The sequence below is a fragment of the Nyctereutes procyonoides genome, unplaced genomic scaffold (genome assembly GCF_905146905.1).
Source record: "Nyctereutes procyonoides isolate TBG_1078 unplaced genomic scaffold, NYPRO_anot_genome, whole genome shotgun sequence".
In the NCBI taxonomy this organism is placed as follows: Eukaryota; Metazoa; Chordata; class Mammalia; order Carnivora; family Canidae; genus Nyctereutes; species Nyctereutes procyonoides.
This window is the reverse complement of record NW_026575020.1, coordinates 17,625,157-17,649,544: the sequence shown is the minus strand read 5'-3', so window position 1 is coordinate 17,649,544 and position 24,388 is coordinate 17,625,157. Positions and strand designations below refer to the sequence as shown.

The following is a 24,388-nucleotide window of genomic DNA, read 5'->3' as shown; positions in this document are numbered from 1 at the left end:
AGATGCCTATTAGTGGGTGGATGAATAAACAAACTATGGTATATCCAGACAATGGAATGTTACTCTTCATTTCTTTTTATTGCTGAATAATATTTGATTGTATTTATTCATTTATCTGTTCATCAAGTGATGGACATTTAGTTTGTTTCCACTTTTGGGCTATTATGAATAATGCTTTCATGAATGAAAGTTTTTTGTGGGCACATTCGCAGTTGATCCTTGAACACCTTGGTGGTTAGGAGTGCCAAATGCATGCATGGTTGAAAATTTGCATATTAACTTGACTCTCCAAAAACGTAGCTTCCTGTTAACCAGAAGCCTTATCAATAACATAAACAGTTAATACATATTCTGTATGTCATATGTATTTTATGTTCTTACAATTAAGTTAGAGAAAATAAAATGTTACTATGAAAATCATAAGGAAGAGAAAATATATCTACAGTACTGTTCTATAAAAAAAATCCATATATAAGTGGACCTGTGTAGTTCAAACTCATGTTGTTCAAGGGTCAGCTGTATTTTCAGTTCTCTTGGGTACAAGTATTTGTGTGGACATATGTTTTCATTTCTCTTGAGTATGCACCTAGGAGGTGAATTGCTGAGTCATATGGCAATTCTATCCTTAACTATTTGAAGACCTGCCAGGCAGTGGCTGCAATTTATATTCCTACCTGCAGTGTATGAAAGTTTGTTTCTCCACATTCTCACTAATGATTGTTAGTATTTTTCTTTGATTATAGCCATCCTATTGATGTCTCATAAAATGGTGTCTGATTATACTTTTGATTTGTGTTTCCTTGATGGCTAATGATATTGAGCATCTTCTCATGTGTTCATTCACTAGCATATATCTTCTTTGTTAAAATGTATGAGTTATTTGTTGGTTTTTTATGAGTTGTAATAGTTCTGTTTATATTTTAGATATAAGTCAGTTATCAGACATGTTTTATAAAACTCCCTTCTGAGTTTTTTGTCTTAGTGATGCCCTTTGAAGCACAAGTGTTTTAGTTTTAATGGAGTCCAGTTTATCTATTTTCTATTTTTAAATATTTTCTTTGTGAGAGCAGGAGCAGGGAATAGGGGCAGAGGGAGAGAGAGAAGCTGACTCCCCGCTGAACAGAGAGCTTAATCCCAGGACCCTGGGATCATGACCCTAGGCCTAAGGCAGACGCTTAACCAACTGAGCCACCCAGGCACTCCTATCTATTTTTTCTTTTATCACTTGTATTTTTGGTGTCATATCTAAGAAAGCATTGCTTAATCTAAGGATATGAAGATTTTACCACTGTGTTTTGTTCTAAGACATTAATAATTTAAGATTTTTTGATAGTTTTATGGGATTTTTAAAAATACAAATACAATGTAAACATAAGCTGTCTATTCGTTTTTTTCGCATGTAACCTAGCATTGGGATTGGTGACTCTGATGGCCAGCTGAGCTGCTCTTTCCATAGTGGCTTTGAGGTTCTTGGAGGAGACTTTGTGTGTAATCTCTGCATAGTAAGATTTAGTGCATATCACTAGCATTTCAAGCTTCTTGACATTGTGGACTGGGAACTTCAGAAGCCACTGGGCAGCATGTGCCTTGTTTTCTTTTTGCTCCTATAAGCATTGCTGGGCATCAAGATCTGCCCTGAATCTTCTGTGCACCCTATTGTCAGTGCCTCTGGGTTTCCACCAATTGTGCTTAATTTTGACATATCGGTCCAACTGGTGCCGGATGAACTTCTTGATCTTCCTTTTAACAATCTTGGGCTTCCCCAGAGGTCTGAGGGCAGCCATGATGCCAAGTAGGGGATGGCTGTCATCTCTGTAGGCAGCGCCAAGGAAGAGAAAGTACTTTTAACTTTTTCATTTACGTCTTTGATTCATTTCAAGTTAATTTTTGTATGCAGTGTGAGGTCAGGGTTACATTCTTTGGCATGTGGACGTGCAGTTGACTCATCATCATTTGTTGACAAGACTCTTGTTTCCCCATTGACTTGTCTTGCTACCCTTGTTGGAAGTCAGACGACCATAAATGCAGTTATTTGCATTTTTTTTTAAAAAGGTCTGAAATCTTTTGAGTCGTCTTTACCAAGAAAAATTAGGCAGTGTCATAGATAGTAGTTAAATCTTTTGTTTTTCAAAATGGATTCAGGTCACCTCCTCAGTAGGGGGGGTGCCATCTAATATTGCATGTCTCCTATGCCTTTAAAAATATTTCTTTAGTAATGGAGGAATCTTCATTTAGTGTGCTTTTCTTGGATCTTACCTTTATTTAAATTTGGAAATCTCAGTTTTTTAAATGTCCAGTTCTCTTATATTGCTCACAAACATTGTAAACATGTTGGAATTAGTCCTAGTATTACAGAGATTTGGGATTCCCCCCCACCCCTTGTTTTCAAAGTTTAGCTAGAGGCAATGGTTAATTTTTAAAGGAGTCATGCTCATAAAGTTGGGATAGTGCTGAGTGGCTGATGGTCTGCTAATTCCAGGTGTAAAATGTTTTTTGGAGAGCAGAAAAACAATTTGCTTTCATTGATTACACTATAATTCTTGAGATCTACTGAGTTTCTAAAAACACTAACTCCAGAATTGCGAACTACATTTTTCCTTAGTGTCTTCTAGTATTTGGAAAGGAGAATATACTTATTAGGATCTTTTGAGATGAGATGAATATCAGAATTGATTGAGAGATTATATTGACTTTAAAGTTCAGGAGATTAGCTGCCTCTAATGTAATGTTGTAGTTCACAAGTGTTTGTTTTTCATTTGGCTCTTTTTTTCATGACATTTTAAGAGGGAGAAATTTTCAAAAAAAAAATTTAAAAGGAGGGAGTTTTCTTATAGGCCATATTTATATTCAGTTCTTTAGCTCTGAAAATATCAATGGAATATGTGTATGAATCAAGTTACTCAGTGGGAGTGTTATAATGAAATCTATGTAAATACTGTACAACATACATTAGAGTGTAATGTCTTTGCACTATTTTAGTGTGCCTTTGTTCTTCGTATGTATCCGGAATATGTGTCCATAATGTGCATTCAGTGGATATAGTATCACAGTTACCTACAGGTCAGTTTTCCCAAAGCTGCAGACATCCCAAACACAGCCCTTTAAACCCTGAAATAAAAAGTTGTTTTTTTTTTTAAAGATGACTAAAAAATTAGAAAGCTCATATCTTGTGTTTCATATGTACAGACTTTCTCCTAGGGCCATTGTCTTCTTTACAAGTTCTTTATTTTTATCTTCTTTATAAAGGAAAACCCAAAATAGATGGTGATGGAAGAAGCACAAATGAAAACTACTGTGTGAGGGAAGCAGCAGCAGTGTGTGCTTCTTTAGTGCTCTTGAACACCGCGACACTAGCATTTTAGAATGACAACCATTGCTACACATAAGACTTTCTGAATCAGGAAGCATGTAATGCCTGTTTAAGAAAGATATCTATATTTTTTAAAAGATTACTCTTTTTTAAAACATAGTTTAAAATGAAAGGTCTAAGGATACCTGGTGGCTCAGTGGTTGAGTGTCTGCCTTCAGCTCAAGGCATGATCCTGGGGTACCAGGATCGAATCTTGCATTGGGCTTCCCATGGAGAGCCTGCTTTTCCCTCTGCCTATGTCTGCCTCTCTGTGTCTCTCATGAATAAATAAATAAAATCTTTAAAATGAAAGATATGGCTTTTAAGTGAGTGCACTATTCGAGTATTTGAAAAGTCTTTTTTTATGTAGATAACTCTTTTGCCAGTGTCATATAAACATACTTTGATTAATTTAGGTGCATTTCTTAATTTGTTCAAACATATTTATTAAGTTATGTTCAAGTATTATTCTAGGCAGTGGAGATTCGGCAATGAACACAACAAGTTCTTACTCCTCTAATCAAGTGGGAGGAAGATAAAATAAATTTTAAAATAATAATGTATCACAGACATAAATTATTTTCATTATTGAAAGTAAATCTTAATTTATTATTGTTCTTTTTCTCATTTTTAAGTGTGCTTTTGAATAAAACATGATCATACATTGATAACTCTATTCCCCTTAGGATTGGTAGCACAGACTGGGACTTTCTGCTAGGTAGGGAATTGTCAGGTATACAGTTTACAATTCAGATCATGCTATTTTTTGCTATTCTCATATGATTTATGTAATTTGTTATTTGGCTACAGGAAGAAAAGATTGTTTTTTTTGTTTTTTTATTTTATTTATTTTATTTTTTTAAGAAAAGATTATTGTTATGGAATCTTGTCTTTCTCATGATTGTATATAAAATTTAGATTCTAAATTGGGACCTAAACTGTGAAATAGAATACTTCTGTTTGATCCTCTAGTGTACCTTTTAGAGGAAAACATTTGTAAAAATATTAACCAAATACTTGTGGAATGATAAACCGTAAGTTCTCTAATCTCATCGCTTAGGCTTTTTGTGTTGTCTGATTCTGCAGTTTTTTTTTTTAATTTTTTTTAATTTTTTTAATTATTATTTTTAATTTATTTATGATAGTCACAGAGAGAGAGAGAGAGAGAGGCAGAGACACAGGCAGAGGGAGAAGCAGGCTCCATGCACCGGGAGCCCGACGTGGGATTCGATCCGGGGTCTCCAGGATCACGCCCTGGGCCAAAGGCAGGCGCCAAACCGCTGCGCCACCCAGGGATCCCTGATTCTGCAGTTGTCTTTGAGTAGTCCTTCTAAAGTCTTGTGAGACAGTGAATATTATTTTTGTGTAGTTGACAGATGAGGGCGTTAGACTCAAAGACCTCATTGGCATTGCCAGGTGGGGAGAGGAGAGACATCTAGGATGACAGATCACTTACTTGACTGAATTTTGTTTTGCCTTGATTAGTGGAGTTCAGGAAGATGGTGTTGAAGTTTACATGCATCCATGGTATTCACTGTCACAACTATGTGATTTACTCTACTTGAGAGGAGAGAACCACAAAACAATCCTTACTAGTTTGATATTGGCTAGACTAAAATCAAGAAGAATGAAATTGAGTGCTTAATGTAAATACTTAGGATTGTGTAAATTAGTTTTCTATCATCTTTCTATTGAGGCATTCTTTGTGAATTACTTTGCTTCATTGGTGCCTTACTTCATTATTTGTTCTGTTTTCTTTTTCCCACCAGTGTATCATCATTTCCTTTTAGGTGTATGTCTTTGTTATCTTTTGCCTTTAAATTCCTGAACCAATTGTATCCTCTCTCTTTCCTCTCTAAACACTGTTGCTTGACTTATACACTTTGTTTCCTTTTAGCTTCTCTTTCTTGTTCTATCTATATTGTATTGTATAAAATATCCAGTTTTTGCTAAAAATTATTAGCAGTTCTTCCCAGATTTGTTTCTTACTGGAACAACATCAAACAAAAGGAAACTGTAGAGGAGAAAAAAATGAACTTCACTTAGCTATTAAAATAATGACTAGTTTTATGAGAATTTTATGTGAAACTTGAAAATATAAAACCATTTGGCTGTTCTGTTTTTATGGCATCAAAATATGATCTGCCAACAGAAAATTTATTAAGAAATATCTCAATATTGCCATTTCAAAATTTTCAGGCTGCTATCCGTGTCCAGGGCCCAACATGAATCCTATTGCTCTTGGGAGCCGCTGGCTTGCTTATGCAGAAAACAAGGTAAGGCATGGCTCATGTTTGGATTATTTGTAATGGAGCAAGTGTTGAAGATTTTTCCAAAGGTGATTACCAATCAATAATGAGTATTTAACATACTAGTTTGTTTTCTTTGGTTTGACTTTTATATTTTAATTTTTTTAATTTTAAATTTTTTTTTTACGTTGATTTTAATTGGGTACTCAGTAGTTATCCTATCTCCCGTTTTTTGCTTAGGATCAGTATTTGGGCTCAACCTTAATTTTCTAAGCTTAGTTTTATAGAGAGAGCTTTACTCCATTAAATCTAGGCACAACATTGATACTCCCTTAGTAGTTTCTGTGGAGCTAGAAATCAGGAAGCAGAAACACTTTTGTTTTTGTTGGTAGATTGGGAACTGAGCCATACGATAATTTAATTGACTTTATGTGTCTACAGCTAAATCTAAACAAGGGTTCAGCCATTTGTCTTAATAATTAAATCACAGGTGATCACATTTTGTTGAATTCTCCAGTTATTTATCAATTTCATTTATCTATTAAGGTCATAATAGTAAATGAAGATATTGTATTTATACACTGAAGGTTTTTTTTAAATGTCCAATTCAAAGCCAAAGACAAATTTAAATTTTTAGAAAGAAAAAGTGAAATCTTTTTTATGTCATGTTGTGCTCTGTATGTGAGTATAGAATGAAGTCTAAAGGGGTGCCTGGGTGGCTCGGTCAGTCAAGCGTCTATCTGCCTTCAGCTTCGGTCATGATCATAGGGTCCTCGGAGCAAGCCCTGCATTGGGCTCTCTGCTCAGTGGGGAGTCTGCTTCTCCCTGTCCCTTTGTGCTCTCCTTCTTAATCTCTTTCTCTCAAAAAAAAAAAAAATCTAAAAACTATTATAGACTTCAGGGAAGATTATTTTTTGTTTCATTTTAGCTTACTTATATAGTTATTATATATTAAGAATAATAGGAATAATATTTATTGAAGAGTTCTTGACATAAGTCTGAATATAGCAAGTACAATAATTATCTGGAGAAACCATAGAACATGTGAATCTCTACCTTTTGGAATTCACAAAATCAAAGAAACTACTGAAGAAAGTAATTTTTGTAGATGAATTCCTTGATGCTTTTCCCGAAATTCTGTTTGTGACAGATATTTTGCATTGTACTGAATGCCATATTTATGCTCCATTATGTTCTTTCTCTTGATTTTTTAGTGTGTTTCATAAAACAGCTCTTTTCAAATTATTCTTTTCAAACAAGACAAGAGGCATACAATTCAGTGTGTCAATATAATAGCATCTTCTAATGTTTATATCTGTAATACATTTCCTTGAATGCTGGAGACCTCCAGGAAGATGCATAAATTGTCCTTTGGCTCTTGTAGATGTATTCTCATGTGTGGGAAACTACCCATTTAGAATTGTAGGTGTTATACAAATAGTTACATACTGTTTTCTAGCAGAAGGAACTCCCTTCATAGATGCATACCTGGGTGTGTGCCAGTTGTTTTGCTTGTCTTGCTTTTGTAGAGATTAGTATCAATTATTATCTAGCATTACATACAGAGATCAGAAAGTGTAGTGGCATTCACAAGGAGTTTGCTGATCAGATAGCTGGACCATCCTTTTCAAGAAGTATTTTCGGATCAATGTTTTTAAAATACTTTTAAGTATTTACATAATTGCTAGTATTTATTAACATGACTGCTTTGGTAACAGTCCCTGATGGTTTTGGTTTTTGGGCTGAGTGTGGAATTGCAAAATTTAATTGAATTTTGGAGTAACAATCTTTTTCAATGAAAATGCTCTTTAACTAAATTTTCAAGCAAGCGGCCATATATACTGATTGGGTTTGTTTTTCAGTGCCTCTCTTTAAATGTACTTTTAACTAGGAAAGCTTACAGAAAAGTTGTAAGAATACAGTACAAATAACACAAAGCACACTCCTGTTCCTTTTACTCAAATAAACCTCTTATTATTTCAGAGTAAGTTGCATATATCTCATTACCCCTAATTACTTATCAGCCATTTTAATCTTGAGAAAATACTTACCTAATTTACCATCCATATTCCAATTTTATCAATTAACCCTATCATATCATTTGTAGAAATTTTTTTTGTAGTGCAGGATCCAATCTAGAGTCAGGTATTATATTTTGTTGGGATGTCCCCTGAGATTCTTTTAATATAGAATATTTTACAGCCTTTCTTTTTCTTTTACAGTATTCATGATTTTGAAGGAGACAGCCCCCTACCACTATCCCTTACCATCCCCCCTTTTCTTTATAGAATGATTTTTAGTTTGATTTTTTTTATGTTTTCTCTTGATTAGATTCAGGTATACTTTCTGGCTAGAATACTACCTGAATATTGTTCTGTATTTTTCATAGTATCACAGATGGAGGCATGTGATATAGATCTGTCCTTTACTGGTGATACTTATTTTGTATCAAGCTAGACAAGATTTTGTCTAGTTTCTAAAGTGAATAATCCTTATTTTTTTTCCCTTGTAACTAATAGATAATTTGGACAGACCATGAATATATCCCGCTTCTTATACAAATTTTAGCCTAATTTTAGCATCCATTGATGATTTTTGCCTGAGCCAATCTTTACTATGAGCACTGAAAAATAATGGTTTTCCACCTTCATTCTCTACATAGCCAGCAGACACTTTTTTTTTTTAAGATTTTATTTATTTCTTTATTCATGAGAGATACACAGAGAGAGGCAGAGACATAGGCAAAGGGAGAAGCAGGCTTTCCAGCAGGAGCCTGATACAAGACTTGATACCAGGACCCTGGGATCAGGACCTGAGCCAAAGGAAGGTACTCAATCACTGAGCCACACAGGCATCCTGGCACTTGACTTTCTATTGTAATTAAGAACTTTCCTTTCTCGGTCTTTCTGTATCTGTATTTATTATGGACTTATGGATTCCTGTTTCTTAATGTTTTTTAAGTTTTTGTCCTTAATTATTGTGGTTTTTAAATGGTCCCACAATTGACCAGGTAGAGCCCCTTAGGCTGGTTCTTATGACATGGTGACGTGCTTTTATCAATTTTTTTGTTTAAAAATTTTTTTCCTATTTCCTTACTTGCTTTCATAAGTTCAGGTTCATCTAGTATCTGCCCTGGCTCAGCCCAGGAATCTGCTACTTCTGATTCTCCTGTTCCTTTTAATGGGCCATGGCTTTAGATACTAGGCTTTGTCCAGTAGATGTGCTCATTGTTAGGGGGGTGTTTTTGCTTCTAGACACTTTCAGTGGACAAAGTTTTGAAATACATGCATATTATTTACATACACATTCTATATGTACGTAAATTGGTAAATATACATATACACATATACTTGTGCACCTACACACACACACATATTTTGGAAATGAAGAGTACATATTGGTATTTCCATAGGATTCTTTCCTTGCATCCTGTATCTCCTATTTATTTGTCCCTTGTTTTGCATGGAGACTCTGATAGCAGCACATTTACCTCATTTGTTGAATCCTATTATGGAAAAAGTAATTGCAGAATTGCTTGCTCATACCACTGCAAATAGCAAACCAAATAAAAAGAGTTCAGGATTTTCTTGCAGGTCTGTCCACTCCTATTGCTGCCCCAAACTAGAGATGTGCAAATACTGTGTTCATATATTATTTTGATTAGTTTGTCCTTTATCTCTCCCTTTCTGCCTTCCTTCATTGTTGTTACAGTTTTCATTTAGTATATAATTTTTAAAGATTTTATTTTTTTATGAGAGAGGGGCACTGAGAGGAGCAGAGGGAGAGGGACAAGTAGACTCCATACTGAGAACCGAGCCTGATGTGGGGCTTGATCCCAGGACCCTGAGATCATGACCTGAGCTGAAACAGAGTCTGACACTTAACCGACTGAGCCACCCTCATGCCCCTTAAATAATTATTTAATAATGGTTTTATATTTGTTTTATTTACATGCTTGTATATTTCATTATGTTGCATACATTTATATTTTTCTTTCCCTCCAAAAGATAACATAATACATGTGCTTTTTTGTACATTACCTTTTTAACTTATAGTTTCTGAAAATTAGACCATTTTACAGAGGCTTGCACAATAGAAATTTATGATTTATCTTTAATTTTGATGACTTGAGATGCAGATGTAATTCCTAATGTGCTGTAAGTTTAGTTTTATTTATTTATTTATTTATTTATTTATTTATTTATTTATTTATTTATGATTTTAATTATTTATTCATAAGACACACACACACACACACACAGAGGCAGAGACACAGGCAGAGGGAGAAGCAGGCTTCGTGCAGGGAGCCCGATGTGGGACTCGATCCCGGGACTCCAAGATCACGCCCCAGACGAAAGGCAGGCGCTAAACCGCTGAGCCACCCAGGGATCTCGGGTCATAAGTTTTAAGCAAAAATTTTGGATTTAGTTATGTTTGTGTAGGAATCTGACTCCGTTTTAGTTGAATTGAAAAAGTGATAGTATTGCTTATTTTTACATATTTAACCTTGATTATTTTAATTATCTGAAGCAGAGAAAAAATGTATTTCCTTTTTTTAAAAAAATGTTTTATTTATTTATTCATGAGAGACACACACACACACACAGAGAGAGAGAGAGAGAGAGAGAGAGAGAGAGAGAGAGGCAGAGACACAGGCAGAGGGACAAGCAGGCTCCATGAAGGGAGCCTGATGCGTGATTCAATCCTGGGTCTCCAGGATCACACCCTGGGCCGAAGGCGGCACTAAACCGCTGAGCCATCCGGGCTGCCCAAAAGGTGGTATTTCCAAAATAATGTCTTTCATTGCACATGGGGCAAGAGTCAGCAGAGGGATAGCTTTCATAATTCTTTGGACACATATTTATGAATGAATAAATGAATGAATGAATGAGTGAGAGGGATACTTTAAAAAAAATTATTTATTTATTTATTCATGAGAGACAGAGAGAGAGAGGCAGAGACACAGGCAGAGGGAGAAGCAGACTCCATGCAGGGAGCCCGATGTGGGACTCCATCCTGGGACTCCGGGATCACACCCTGAGCCAAAGGCAGATGCTCAACCTGCTGAGCCCCAGGCGTCCCAAGAGGGATACATTTTTATTCATTAAAATGATTACTTTCAAACTCCCTATTTCCTCCTATGTGAAACCACATTTGTAGATCACCTGTCCTTTGGAAAATTCCTCACAACTGACCTTGAAATCTGCTTAAGCAATAATTTAATGTGCCAGCTGACATCTCATGGAAGACATTTAAAGATAATCCATTTTTAACATTATTATGGGTTTGAAGGATTGTTTTTTAATACAGTGTCACTGATGAAGAAAATTTTGATTTTAGAATAAAAGAATTAAAAGTTGGGCATCCTGGGTGGCTCAGCGCCACCTTCAGCCCAGGATGAGATCCTGGAGACCTGGGATCGAGTCCCACATTGGGCTCCTGGCATGGAGCCTGCTTCTCCCTCTGCCTGTGTCTCTGCACGCTCTCTCTCTCTCTCTCTTTCTCTCTCTGTGTTGTCTCTCATGAATGGATAAATAAAATCTTAAAAAAGCTTATTAATATTTATCAAATGATCATGTTTTATATTATTTAAGCATTTTTTGTTTTTATGTTTTGAAAGGGGTAGATTCTATCTGAATTCTGTAAGCCTTTAAAATAACTCGTAACACAATGTGGAGCTGTTCTAAGATTCTACTATTGCCTCTTTATTTTTAAAAAATTTTAAATGAAAAAAAGTTTAATGTAAAAATCTGGCTAATGATTTTTTTTCCCCTTAAAACCTAAATTTAGGAAGTATAGGAGCAATGGAGAATTTAATCCTGATGTATTGCTTAGTATGAGCCAATTGTGTGTGTCAAACTAGTGATTTACTCTGAAAATGGACAGGTTGATTTATTTACATCAGTCAGGAGTAAGGGCATGTCTTTTTCATTCTGATGGTAATACCAGGAAGCCCTCTGAAGTGGATAGCTACTATATGTGTTGTAGTTAATTTATGCGTACTTTGTGCCACTTTTTCACTGACTTAATTGAAAATGGAAATATGACAAATTCTTTTGTCACTTTTTTTTTAAGTTTTCTTTTACAGTCTTTATGTAGGAATTAGGAGGACAGAACCTCCAATTTGCTAGCATGTTAAATATTTAATGTTAGGAAGTCAAGTCTAATCCTTTGATTATGTTTTTAAAATTTATTTGTGGAAAGGCTGCCAGATCCCAAATACTACCATTTCAGAGTTTATGAATTCTTAAAGACTGTTCATCTTGTAATTAAAAATTGTATTTGAGCATTAAACTGCCTGAATGGCACCAGTAGATTATATAAAGGGGGGAAGTGTCTCAGCAGGGCTTTTAGCTGTTTGTCTGAAACAGTTGTACAAACATTCCCACCCACCACCATCATTCTGCATGGTAAATAAGCTCTGTCCTAATAGCCTGTAGAGTTAAACAGTTTAATAGAAATGCCTTTCTGGCTTCTCTCTCTCTTTCCAGTTGATTCGATGCCATCAGTCCCGTGGTGGAGCCTGTGGAGACAACATTCAGTCTTACACTGCCACTGTCATTAGTGCTGCTAAAGTGAGTATCAAGTAATCCCTGGGAGTTGTGATTTTGTGAAGTAACTATCAGGTTTCTCTCCTGGATTGTATTGAAATGATCCCTTCCCTTTTCATTCACAAATGTGGAATAAACTTAAGTAAGCCAGAATTATTTTGCCACTCATGAGAATTGATGACTAAATGATTAGGTATTTAGTCTCTTAAGGTTCATAAATAATATATTGTTTTCTGTTGCAGTAGTTACAGAGTTTGTATTTATCCAATTCTAAGTATTTAAGTCCATGAGCTAGATTAAAATCTATTATCTAGTTAATAACACTTTAGAAAGCAGGTTTGTAAGTTTTAACTAGTGACTTCTGGGTTATTATTATTATTATTATTTTTTGATTTGCATCATTCTACCTATACCAACCTTCTTTTTTATCTTTGAGCATTGATGAATCTTCTTATATAAAAAGAATGTTATTCCTTAAGAAAACTTGAGTCAAACCCCTGGCACATTCAGAGACTCTTTCATGTCACAGGCTTGCCCCCCTGCATGTTTGTCAAGTGAGTTCTTTTTGTGTGTGTGTGTGCGCGCGAGGGTTAATTTTGATGATGGCTCGTAAACTTTATGCTGATTATAAGGTATTCTTATAATCACTATCCTTTTGAATTGTGAAGTATACAACAAAACAATTCTAATAATAGGGATGACATAGTGAATCTAAATGACAGCATGTAATAAAAAGCACAACTGTTCAGAAAAGAACAACAGTTTAAAGCAAACCACAGGGAGGGAATGAAAGGTCACACTGTTTTATGTAAAACAAATACAAAAATACTTCAAGATTGATCTCAAGTGCTTACATGATGGCCTTTAGAATATGTTCCTAGGTTTGATGAGAGAAGCATTACATATTTTTTACTCAGAAAGGAAATGCTGAATGTCTTTATGCTCACAGCACTGTATATTTTAGATTTTTAGAAGCTTCATAAAAATGGTTTACTTTTCTCCATTGTGTAAGCAAGGATTATGATGGTTACTTCAATGAAGAGAAATCTGAGACAGTAAGTAGCCAGCATCAGTATTATTCAGTTAGTTTCTAATCCACAAAATATACCAATGAGATTTGGTTCTCAAGTATTAGATTCCGTTTAGATTTATTTGTGCCATGTACTTTCATCAGGATAACTCACTGTTTTATCATTTGAATAATTTTCAGTTATGTGATGGAGAACAACTTTTCAGCTCTGCCTTACTATCATGTGTTTATGTGCCTACATAAAAGGAAAGTGACCTGCTTCAGATAGTTACTGTTTTGCTGTTTAACTGTTAACTGAGGGATCCCTGAGTGGCGCAGCGGTTTGGCGCCTGCCTTTGGCCCGGGGCGCGATCCTGGAGACCCGGGATCGAATCCCACGTCAGGCTCCCGGTGCATGGAGCCTGCTTCTCCCTCTCCCTGTGTCTCTACCTCTCTCTCTCTCTCTCTCTGTGACTATCATAAATAAATAAATAATAAAATAAAATAAAATAAAATAAAATAAACAAAAAAAAAAAAACAAAAAACTGTTAACTGAATGTGGATATGCTTTGAAAAGAACGAATGTGAACTCCCCAGTTTTCTACACTACATATTGAGAACTGAGAGGGATAAGCTCATGTCTTCCATATTTAGACTTTCAGAAATGACAACAATGACCACACTTTAATCCCATCAATTTTTTCCATCGATTTCTAATAGGCAATTGATCACTAATGAAATTGGTGGTTTTTGTTTTTTAAGATTTTATTTATTTATTCATGAGAGACACACAGAGAGAGCAGAGAGAGGCAGAGACATAGGCAGAGGAGAAGCAGGCTCCCCACGGGGAGCCTAATGCGGGACTCAATCCCAAGACCTTGAGACCACAACCTGAGCCAAAGGCAGATGCTCAACCCCTGAACCCCCAGGCATCCCTGAAATTGGTATTGATTGAAATTCATTGTTAGCTCTAACAGTTGATAAAATTCTGCCGTTAACTTTTTTGTTTAAATATCTTTTTAACATTACATTTGTACATTTGATGGCAGAATATTGCAATTTTTTTGATTCCTCTATTTCTTCTTTTTTTTTTAAGATTTTATTTACTTATTTGAGAGAGAGAGACAGCACAAGCCAGGGGGAGGGGCAGAGGGAGATAGAGAAGCAGACTTCTCGCTAAGCCAGGAGCTGGACACAGGGTGGGATCCCAGGACCCTAGGATCATGACTGAGCTGAAGCACGCCTAACCAACTGAGCCACCAAGGCATCCCTGCCATTAACTCTTGAATAAAGTAGTTAATATTTAATTTTTGTGTACTTGCCTTTGCCTGATTTTAATGTTTATTCCTGCTCCTATTTAAACTTTACAAAATGAAGGAAAGATCATGAACGTAAAAATCACCCATTTCTTTCTTTTTTTGCCATGTTTTTATTTAAATTCCAGTTAATGTACAGTGCAACTGAATTTCAGGTGTAGAATTTAGTGATTCATCACCCATACACGACACCTGGTGCTCATTACCTCACTGCAAATGGCAAGATTTCATTTTTTTTGATGGTTGAATAATATTCTATTGTGTGTACATACCGTATCTTCTTTATTCCATTCATCAGTGATGGACATTTGGGCTCTTCCCATAATTTGGCTATTGTTGATAATGCTGGAATAAACATTGGGGTGAACATGCCCTTTCAAATCAGTATTTTTGTGCCCCTTGGGTAAGTACCTAGTAGTACAATTTCAGGTCATAGGGTAGTTCTATTTTTAACTTTTTGAGGACCTTCATACTTTTTCCCAGAGAGGCTACACCAGTTTGCATTCCCACCAACAGTATAAGAGGGTTCCCCAAGCGTGGAATGCTGAACCTACTGCACCACTCAGGCACTCCTATATACTGCTTTACATGTAACTTACATGAAATATATTTTTAAATATTTTGTTTATTTGAGAGAGAGAGAGAGAGAGAGAGAGAGAGAGAAAGCAGGAACAGAGGAGGGGCAGATGGAGAGGAGAAGCAGTCTCCCCACTAAGGCAAGAAGCCTGATGCAGGGCTTGATCCCAGGACCCTGAAATCATGAACTGAGCTGAAGATAGATGCTTAACTGACTGAGCCATCCAGGTGCCCCTATGCCATGAAATATTTTTGAAAACATTTTTCTTATATAATGTTATATACTTACATACTCCTGTGTTAGCACAAATATTTTGAGATTATTTAAAATATTAAATTAATTTGGTATTTAGTATTTGGTTATTTTTCTGAAATTACCAGAAATAGAATGATCTTTCATTTCAATTTCAATATTTGGATGTTTTATATAAGAAAGATTGAAAAGATGAGATGATTTTACCTCCCAAAAGATAATTTCTCCTAATAAGTTATTAGATATAAGAAACTTTGTGGATAAATTAGCCTTTTGAGTTCTAGTTTTCCATAGAAAGTACATCAGAATGACTTCCCTAATTAAGTAGTATAAACATAAATATATTTTTGGCTTTGATATTGCTACATTATGTATTATATTTTTATTATGTTAGCATATTCACTTGGGAAAATTCATCATAATATACACTTATAATTCCTGTACTTTTCTGTATAAGGGAATATAAAAGTTTACTAAGAAAAGAACAATCTCACCTATATATCTTCAGACCTAGCAACCTTCTCCAGAGAATGCTAACACTTAAGAGTAAACAATGGTAATATTACAAAGACTCTTACATAGAATAAAAGAGTCAGGGGATCCCTGGGTGGCTCAGCGGTTTGGCGCCTGCCTTTGGCCCAGGGCGTGATCCTGGAGCCCCGGGATTGAGTCCCACATCAGGCTCCTGGCATGGAGCCTGCTTCTCCCTCCTCCTGTGTCTCTGCCTCTCTCTCTCTCTCTCTCTCTCTCTCTCTCTCTCTGTGTCTATCATAAATAAAAAATAAATAAATACATCTTAAAAAAAAAGAGTCAATTAGTGCCTAATCTTGTTTTATGATGCAGGATCACCTTAATATTGAAACTTGATAAGAGCATTATGAAAAAGAAAAACTATAGTCCTGTCTTATAAATATGAAAAATCCTGAAAAATGCTAAACAAAACACTAGCAGAAAAAAATTAAACAATATTATAAGGATAATGTCACAATCCATTTGGGATAATTCCATAATACAAGACTGGCTTATTACTCAAAATCAATGAATGTAATTTGATGCATGAATAGAATAAAGGAGAACAATTATATGATTATCTTAATACATATACAAAAAGGGTTTGAGAAAATCAAATATATGGATTGATAAAATATTTTAGTAAATAGTGATAGTTTCTGGTTCTCTAGAATTCATTTTTTCTCAAATTACCAAACTGTTTAAATGTAGTAAACATGGTTATTTTGAAGTCTGTTTCTGTTAACTTCGGTGTCTGGATTCTTTGGGGGATATTTTTATTGTTATTTTTGTTGGTTCTCACTAATGATGCCTTGACTCCTTGTTTGCCAGAATTTGTTTACAAAATCTTTAGAAACAATTTTGAATTTGAGATACCAGAGTTCTGCAGCACTATCAGTCTTGGATCCTCTAATTCCAATTTCAGAGATTGAATTAAAAACTATTTAAATAAAGCTCACCTGAAATAGCTATGAGATTCTGATTACTACAGATTTACTCTTATTTCAATATATTCCTTTGTGTCTCAACCACCTAGTACCACAATTTCATCAGAAGCACCACTCCATCTTTTAGAAGCCTCCTCTAGAATCATCAGATGCATCTAGGCCTAACTACCCTGCTCACATGTCTGGATTTTCTTGTTCTCTTGGGTTTGGATCTAGTAACTTTTTACTATCTTGTTAAATATTTAGTACCTGTAAGCGGAGTTGAGAAAAAAATTTCCCCAGTTACCCTATTTGTTTTCATTGATAGGACTGATCTGATTTACCTAGCCTGCGAATATTGAAAATAGAAAATAGGGTAGCCTGGGTGGCTCAGTGGTTTAGTGCTGCCTTCGGCCCAGGGCGTGATCCTGGAGACCTGGGATCGAGTCCCACGTCTGGCTACCTGCATGGAGCCTGCTTCTCCCTCTGCCTGTGTCTCTGCCTCTCTCTCTCTCTCTTTCTCTCTCCCCCCCTCCATGTCTCTCATGAATTATAATAATAATAATTAAAATCTTAAAAAAAAAGAAAATAGAAAATAAAATTTGTAACCATTTTTATAATTTCTAGGAAACATACTTTTTGAGATATAACATGGAAAATATTTAAAAAGCCATGTAGTGGGACACCTGGGTGGCTCAGTGGTTGAGCATCTCCCTTTGGCTCGGGTCATGATCCTGGGGTCCTGGGATTGAGTCTTGCATCAGGCTCACCACAGGGAGCCTGCTACTCTCTCTGCCTATGTTTCTGCCTCTCTCTGTGTGTCTCTCATGAATAAATAAATAAAATCTTAAAAAAAGATTACCCTTTTCCCTTCTTTCTTTTTGTGTGGATTTCCTTCTTTAAGAAGAGCCCAGTCCCAGGGCATCTGGGTGGCTCTGTGGTTGAAAATCTGCATTCGACTCAGGTTGTGTTCCCGGGGTCCTGGGATGGAGTCTCACATCGGACTCCCCTCAGGGAGTCTGCTTCTCCCTCTGTCTATGTCTTTCTGCCTCTCTCTCTCTCTCTCTCTCTCTCTGTGTGTCCCTCATGAATAAATAAATAAAACCTTAAAAAAAAGCCATATAGTATGTGCTCCTTTAGAAAATACTAATCTTAAAATATTCACATTGCTCGTTAAAAATCACTTTTTCTGGAAGAATAATCATACATATCTTTCTCTCCCTGATGGTAGCTACTTATATGACTTCATAGAGGTTAACCATTTGTTATGTAGAATGATTGATTATTAAATTTTCTTTTTTTAAAAAAAATTTATTTAAATTCAATTTGCCAACATATAACACCCAGGGCTCGTCTCATCATGTGCCCTCCTTAATGTCCGTCACCCAGTTACTCCATTCCCCTATCTTGCCTTCCACAACCCTTTGTTTCCCAAAGTTAGGAGTCTCTCATGGTTTGTCTTCCTTTTTAATTTTTCCTCACTTAGTTTCCCCCTTCCCTTATGGTTCCTTTCACTATTATATTGTCTTTCTCTGATTGACTTATTTCACTCAGCATAATACCCTCCAGTTCCATCCATGTCAATGTAAATGGTAGGTATTCATCCTTTCTGATGCCTGAGTAATATATCACATCTTCTTTATCCATTCAGCTGTGGAAGGAGCCATGATGTCCTGGCTCCTTTCACAGTTTGGGTATTGTGGACTGTTCAATTTTCTTTTAAAGATTTTACTTATTTGAGAGAGAGAGAGAGAGAGAGAGCAGAGAGCACAAGTGGAGGGGTTAAGGGGAGGGGCAGAGGGAGAAAGAGAAGCAGACTCTGCTGAGTAGGGAGTTGATGTGGAGTTTGATCCCAGGACCTCATCATGATCTGAGCTGAAAGCAGACGCTTAACTGACTGAGCCACCCAGGTACCTCTTTATATTAAATTTTTATTCTTCTTTTTTGTCTCACTATAGTTGCAAATACAAATATATTATATATGTACTTGGATCTCCTTAGAGGAAATAACCTTTTTTACATTTTCTGGATTTTTAAATAGCACTTAAAATTAATCTTTATACTTACAGATTTTTCCCTTTGCTTTTCCCAGTAATTTATTTGACTTTCCTTAGAGTATAATCGTGATAAATTCTCTGTGGCTAAGTGCTAAGGGGAAAAGTTTAATACTGAAATAGTTCAAATTGGATTATTTTGATATATTTATAATATCTTGGTCCATATTTCCTAGTTACCATATATCTGTCCCATTTGATTTTTCCTTTTAATGTATTTTAACCCCAGTGTGGTAAATTGATTTAATAAAAATGCCTCCTCCTTCCCCTGGTTATCTGATAACTTCTTAATGACCACTAACAGTTTTTGTGAGAGCAGCTCCATTAGCACTAATGGATAGGGAGGACAACTGATACGGCATGAGAAAGGTGAAAGATGACTAGTGACCCTTTGGCAAATCCACCTGCGCTGAACAGAATAAGTACCATGCTCATTTGAATTTTTGGTCAGAGTGGATTATCTGATGTACTTGTCACAGTCTTACATTCAGCTCTCCTACAAAATAAAATCTAGTTCTGTGGATACTCTTGTTAAGATTAGTCAGGAATAAAACTTTTTAGCTGAGACTGTGAAGACACTTACTATAATTTAATATTCTCCACTTGGTCAAATTAGATTTTTTAATTTCAATTTTTACTGAGTCTTCTTCCTTTTTGGTATGTCGAGGACCTATCATCATGTGTGTACAGGCTCTCTTGACAAAAATCTAATCAAAAGACTGATTACTCTGAGGTGATTTTGGTATCTAAATATGGTATGTGAACACTATTAAATAACATTATATATTTCTTCTGGACACTAGTTCTTATCAATGTGTTTGATTCTAACATGGAACCAAATTTCTTCTAGAAGCAGAGATCTTTACTGATGCAGAAAATTTCCAGTACCCCTTTCACTCCCTGCATTGTACCTTGTTTTGAAAGTGAATAAGCTATGTTGGCTAGTGCTGTCTTGTCCTTGACTATACAAAGTGCAGATCTGATGACTGTTAAGTTTTGGGTTTAGATTTTTGTCCACTAATAAAATGGTAGTTGTAAATTTTTTTGATGTGTGTGAGAATTATCAATAATTCTTCATGTGATATGAGCCTTTGTGAAATACACTACTCTGTTTTACCCCTTTCTGGACTTTTTTTCCTAGTTCTCTTATATTGACTTGTCCTTTTATCTTGTAGTTTCTTTGGTACACTTCTTCCCACTTTCTGTGTGCCCTAGTTTTCCTAGTTTTATTCCCATTCATTGGTATAAAAGCATGAAATAATAGGCTCAAGGGCAAATGGGGAGGATGTACAACCAGACTTTAACCGTGAAAGGCGAATTCCTTTGATAGAAGGATAGCTCTGTTTAAGCGGGAGTATCTCCATTAGCATTGATGGAATGAGTCTCGGCAGCTGAGGCATCTTAGAGGTTAATCAGGCTTGCTAGCCAGCTTTGACATCGATACACAGTGGCGTGGCGCCTGATTTTGTTGGTCCTTCAGAGGCTTTCTTGACAACGCTGTAACAGACTTTGTGTAAGTCATTGCTTGTGAATTATTGAAACGAATGTTTGGCTGCTAATTGAGGAACACTAATGTGTTTTATAATCACTGCAGTTTGAGTTTTTAGTGCTAAACAAAAGAGTTAAAATTGATTTGTGGCTTTTCCATGGTTTCAGTCAGCAGTAAGTTATATCTTTTTGCTTGAGTTCAGCAAATGGCTTTGATGGTCATTTTATTTAAGTATTTATTAGGACAACAATATTATAGTCTTCATCCCCCCTCTCCCTCACTGCCCAGTATAAGTTTGTGTTCTGAATTCATGAACTGTCAGATCATAAGTAGTAGCAGGAATAGAATACAGGGCAATAACTGGATGGTGGTTGAAATCAGGCTTTGGAAATAGTTCTAGTATTGAATTCTGGCTTTGTCATTGGTTACCTCTTTGAGCTGCTGTTTTACTTCTGTAGCCTCAGTTTTCTCTTCCATAAACCAGAGGTGTTCAAGGAAATCTGTAGAGATTATTTATCTTAAGAGCCTTGACAAGTTCACAGTAAAGATTTCAGGGAGCATAGCTACAGTAAAAGTAATTACAGCTAATTACAGTGTACTAGTAATACACGTATTGCTAGTGTTAAGTTATATGGTGTTTTAATGGAAAATTTCCTTGGAAAATACATTTCCTTATTTTAATTCCAATCTAATTGTTGCTTACTTAACATTTAGACCTTCATAAATTACCTTCTTTGCCTGCTTTTTATGAGACAAAATTTGAAATACTATCTATATAATAATTTTCATTTTAAAATTTAGCTATAAGGATCCCTAGGTGGCTCAGTGGTTGAGTGTCTGCCTTTGGCTCAGGGTATGAAGCTTGTCTGGGGATTGAGTCCCACATCGGCTTCCTGCGAGGAGCCTGCTTCTCCTTCTTTCTATGTCTCTGCCTCTCTTCTCTGTCTTTCATGAATAAATAAAATATTAAAAAAATAAAATAAATTTAGCAATAGCATATGCCAGAATATAGATGAGCATATTCTCCATGATTATTCTGAAAAGTCATTTCATTAAAGACTAATTTGCAATATTTTAATAAAAACATTTTCTCACAATTGAGAATCGGAAAAAATTTATTTCTGGGGGTATTCTACTTATTGAATACCTTTTAATGTCCATGTAATCTAGACTACTTATTTTTTGCTCTGCTGGTTAAATCTCTCTCTCTCTCTCTCTCTTTTTTGGATATTTACGAATCACATGCTTTTCTCTTAGTTGTTTTCTGTTTGGGGGACAAAAAAAAATCCTACAAAAGCCCATTACTTTAACATTATTATTAATGTAAATAGCAGTAATCAGATAATAAGATTCACATAAAAGAAAAAAACTCACATGAGTTAGTTTTATCTATTTGCTTTGCTTTGAATGAAATGGAACTAAAATGTAATTATATACATCTTAAATTGTCTTTAATTGAAATCATATATTAGAAGCATTACATTGAATTGTTTCTCTTGCCAGAGGAAAAAAGAACCTTCTTAGCTAATCTTTTGTGATGTTTTATTCATCTACTAATTGGTATCTTGGATGGAGACTGTATTTCCACATGCCAAATATTTTTTTTTAATTGAGGTAAAATTGGTCTATAACATATAAGTTTTACATGTACATTATGATTTGACATCTGCGTGTTCTACAAAGTGATTACCACCAAAAGTCTAGTCAGCATTCATCACTGTCGAATTCACTGCCTTCATCCATTTTGCCCACCTCCCAGTCCCTTTCCCCTCTGGTAACCATGAATCCATTCTCTGTATCTGTGAGTTTGTTTGTTTGTTTTTTTAGATTCCACATATGAATGAAATCAAATGGTATTTGTCTTTCTCTGTGTGACTTATTTCACTTAGCCTAATACCCTCAAGGTCTATCCATGTTGTCATAAATAGCAATATTTCATTCTTCTTTTTTTATTTTTTTAGTAAATTAATTTTTATTGGTGTTCAATCTACCAACATACAGAATAACACCCAGTGCTCATCCCGTCAAGTGTCCCCCTCAGTGCCCGTCACCCATTCACCCCCACCCCCTGCCCTCCTCCCCTTCCACCACCCCTAGTTTGTTTCCCAGAGTTAGGGGTCTTTATGTTCTGTCTCCCTTTCTGATATTTCCCACACATTTCTTCTCCCTTCCCTTATATTCCCTTTCACTATTATTTATATTCCCCAAATGAATGAAACCATATGTTTGTCCTTCTCTGATTGACTTAATTCACTCAGCATAATACCCTCCAGTTCCATCCACGTCGAAGCAAATGGTGGGTATTTGTCGTTTCTAATGGCTGAGTAATATTCCATTGTATACATAAACCACATCTTCTTTATCCATTCATCTTTCGATGGACACTGAGGCTCCTTCCACCATTTGGCTACTGTGGACATTGCTGCTAGAAACATCGGGGTGCAGGTGTCCCGGCGTTTCATTGCATATTTCATTCTTCTATGTAGCTAATCAGTATTCTGTTTATGTATATGTAATATATATATATTTGTATATAAACATATCCTCCTTATCCATTCATCTGTCAGTGGACGCTTGGGTTGTTTCCATATCTTGGCTATTGTAAATAATGCTGCAATGAACAAAGGGTGTATATATATTTTTGAATTATATTCTTTGAATAAATACCAGAGGTAGAATAGCTGAATCATATGGTAGATCTATTCTTAATTTTTTGAGGAATCTCCATATTGTTTTCCATGGTTGCTGCACCAGTTTACATTCCAGCCTACAGCTACAAGGATTCCCTTTTCTATACATCTTCTCCAGCACTTGTTATTTCTTGTTTTTTTTTTTTTTTTTTTTTTTTAATAATAGTCATTCTAACAGGTGTGAAGTGATATCTCATTGTGGTTTTCATTTACATTTCCTTGCTGATTAGTGATGTTGAAAATCCTTTCATGTCTTTTGGCCATCTGTATGTCTTCTTGGAAAAATGTTTATTCAGATCCTCTGCTCATTTTTTAATTGTTTTTTTTTCTGTTATTGTTGAGTCGTATGGATTCTTTATATATTTTGGATATAAACCCTATATTAGATATATGATTTGCAGATATCTTCTTCCATTAAGCCTTTTCATTTTAATGGTGGTTTCCTGTGCTGTGCAGAAGCTTTTTAGTTTAAATAGTCCCATTTGTTTATTTTTGCTTTTGTTTCCCTTGCCTTTTGAGTCAGATATATAAACACATCTCTGAGACTGATGTTAATGAACTGACTGCTTGTTTTCTTCCAGGAATTTTGTGGTCTCAGGTTTTATATTCAGTTCATTTTGAGTTAATTTTTATGTACGATATAAGAAAGTGGTCTAGTTTCATTCTGTTGTGTAACTCCAGTTTTCCCAGAAACTGGAAACCATTTATTGAAGAGACTGCCCTTCTCCACTGTATGTTCTTAGCTTCTTTGTTGTAAATTAATTGTATACTTAGGGAATTATTTATTAGCTATTGATTTTGTTCCATGGATACATGTGTCTCTTTTATGCCCATGCCATTCTCTTTTGATTACTATAGGTTTGTAGTATAGTTTGAAATCAGAGACCATGATACTTTTTGTTTTGTTCTTCTTTCTCAAGATTGCTTTGGCCATTCTGGGTATTTTATGATTCCATACAAATTTTAGAATTATTTGTTTTGGTTCTGTGAAAAATGCCTGGAATTTTGGTAGGGATTGTCCTGAATCTGTATATTGCTTTGGGTAATGTGGACATTTTAACAGTGTTAATTCTTCCAGTCCATGAGCATGAACTATCTATCTTTCCATTTATTTGTTTCTTCTTCAGTTTCTTTCATCAGTTTCTTACAGTTTTTAGTGTATGGGGCTTTCACCTCCCTGGTTAAATTCATTCCTAGGGATTTTATTTTTTGTTGCCATTGTAAATGTCACTGCTTTCTTAATTTCTTTTTCTAATAGTTTGTTATTAGTGTAGAGAAACACCACAGATTTCCATATTTTATTTTGCATTCTGCAACTTTACTGAATTTGTTCATCCTAACAGTTTTTGATGGAGGTTTTCTGTGTATCTGCAAATAGTAATTTTATTACTTCTTTTTCTTATTTGGATGCATTTT

The 24,388-nt window shown here is 35.4% G+C and overlaps 1 protein-coding gene across 8 annotated transcripts in view; it reads left to right on the top strand.

The window, feature by feature from the left end:
- Window positions 1-24,388, top strand: part of BCAS3 (BCAS3 microtubule associated cell migration factor) — a 594,925-nt gene that overhangs the window by 149,682 nt on the left and 420,855 nt on the right. For all 8 annotated transcript variants that reach the window (XM_055337273.1, XM_055337276.1, XM_055337244.1 and 5 more), the window contains exons 10-11: window positions 5,549-5,625; window positions 12,090-12,173. In XM_055337273.1, coding sequence (XP_055193248.1) covers window positions 5,549-5,625; window positions 12,090-12,173 — 161 coding nt within the window. The remainder of the gene's footprint in view (window positions 1-5,548; window positions 5,626-12,089; window positions 12,174-24,388) is intronic.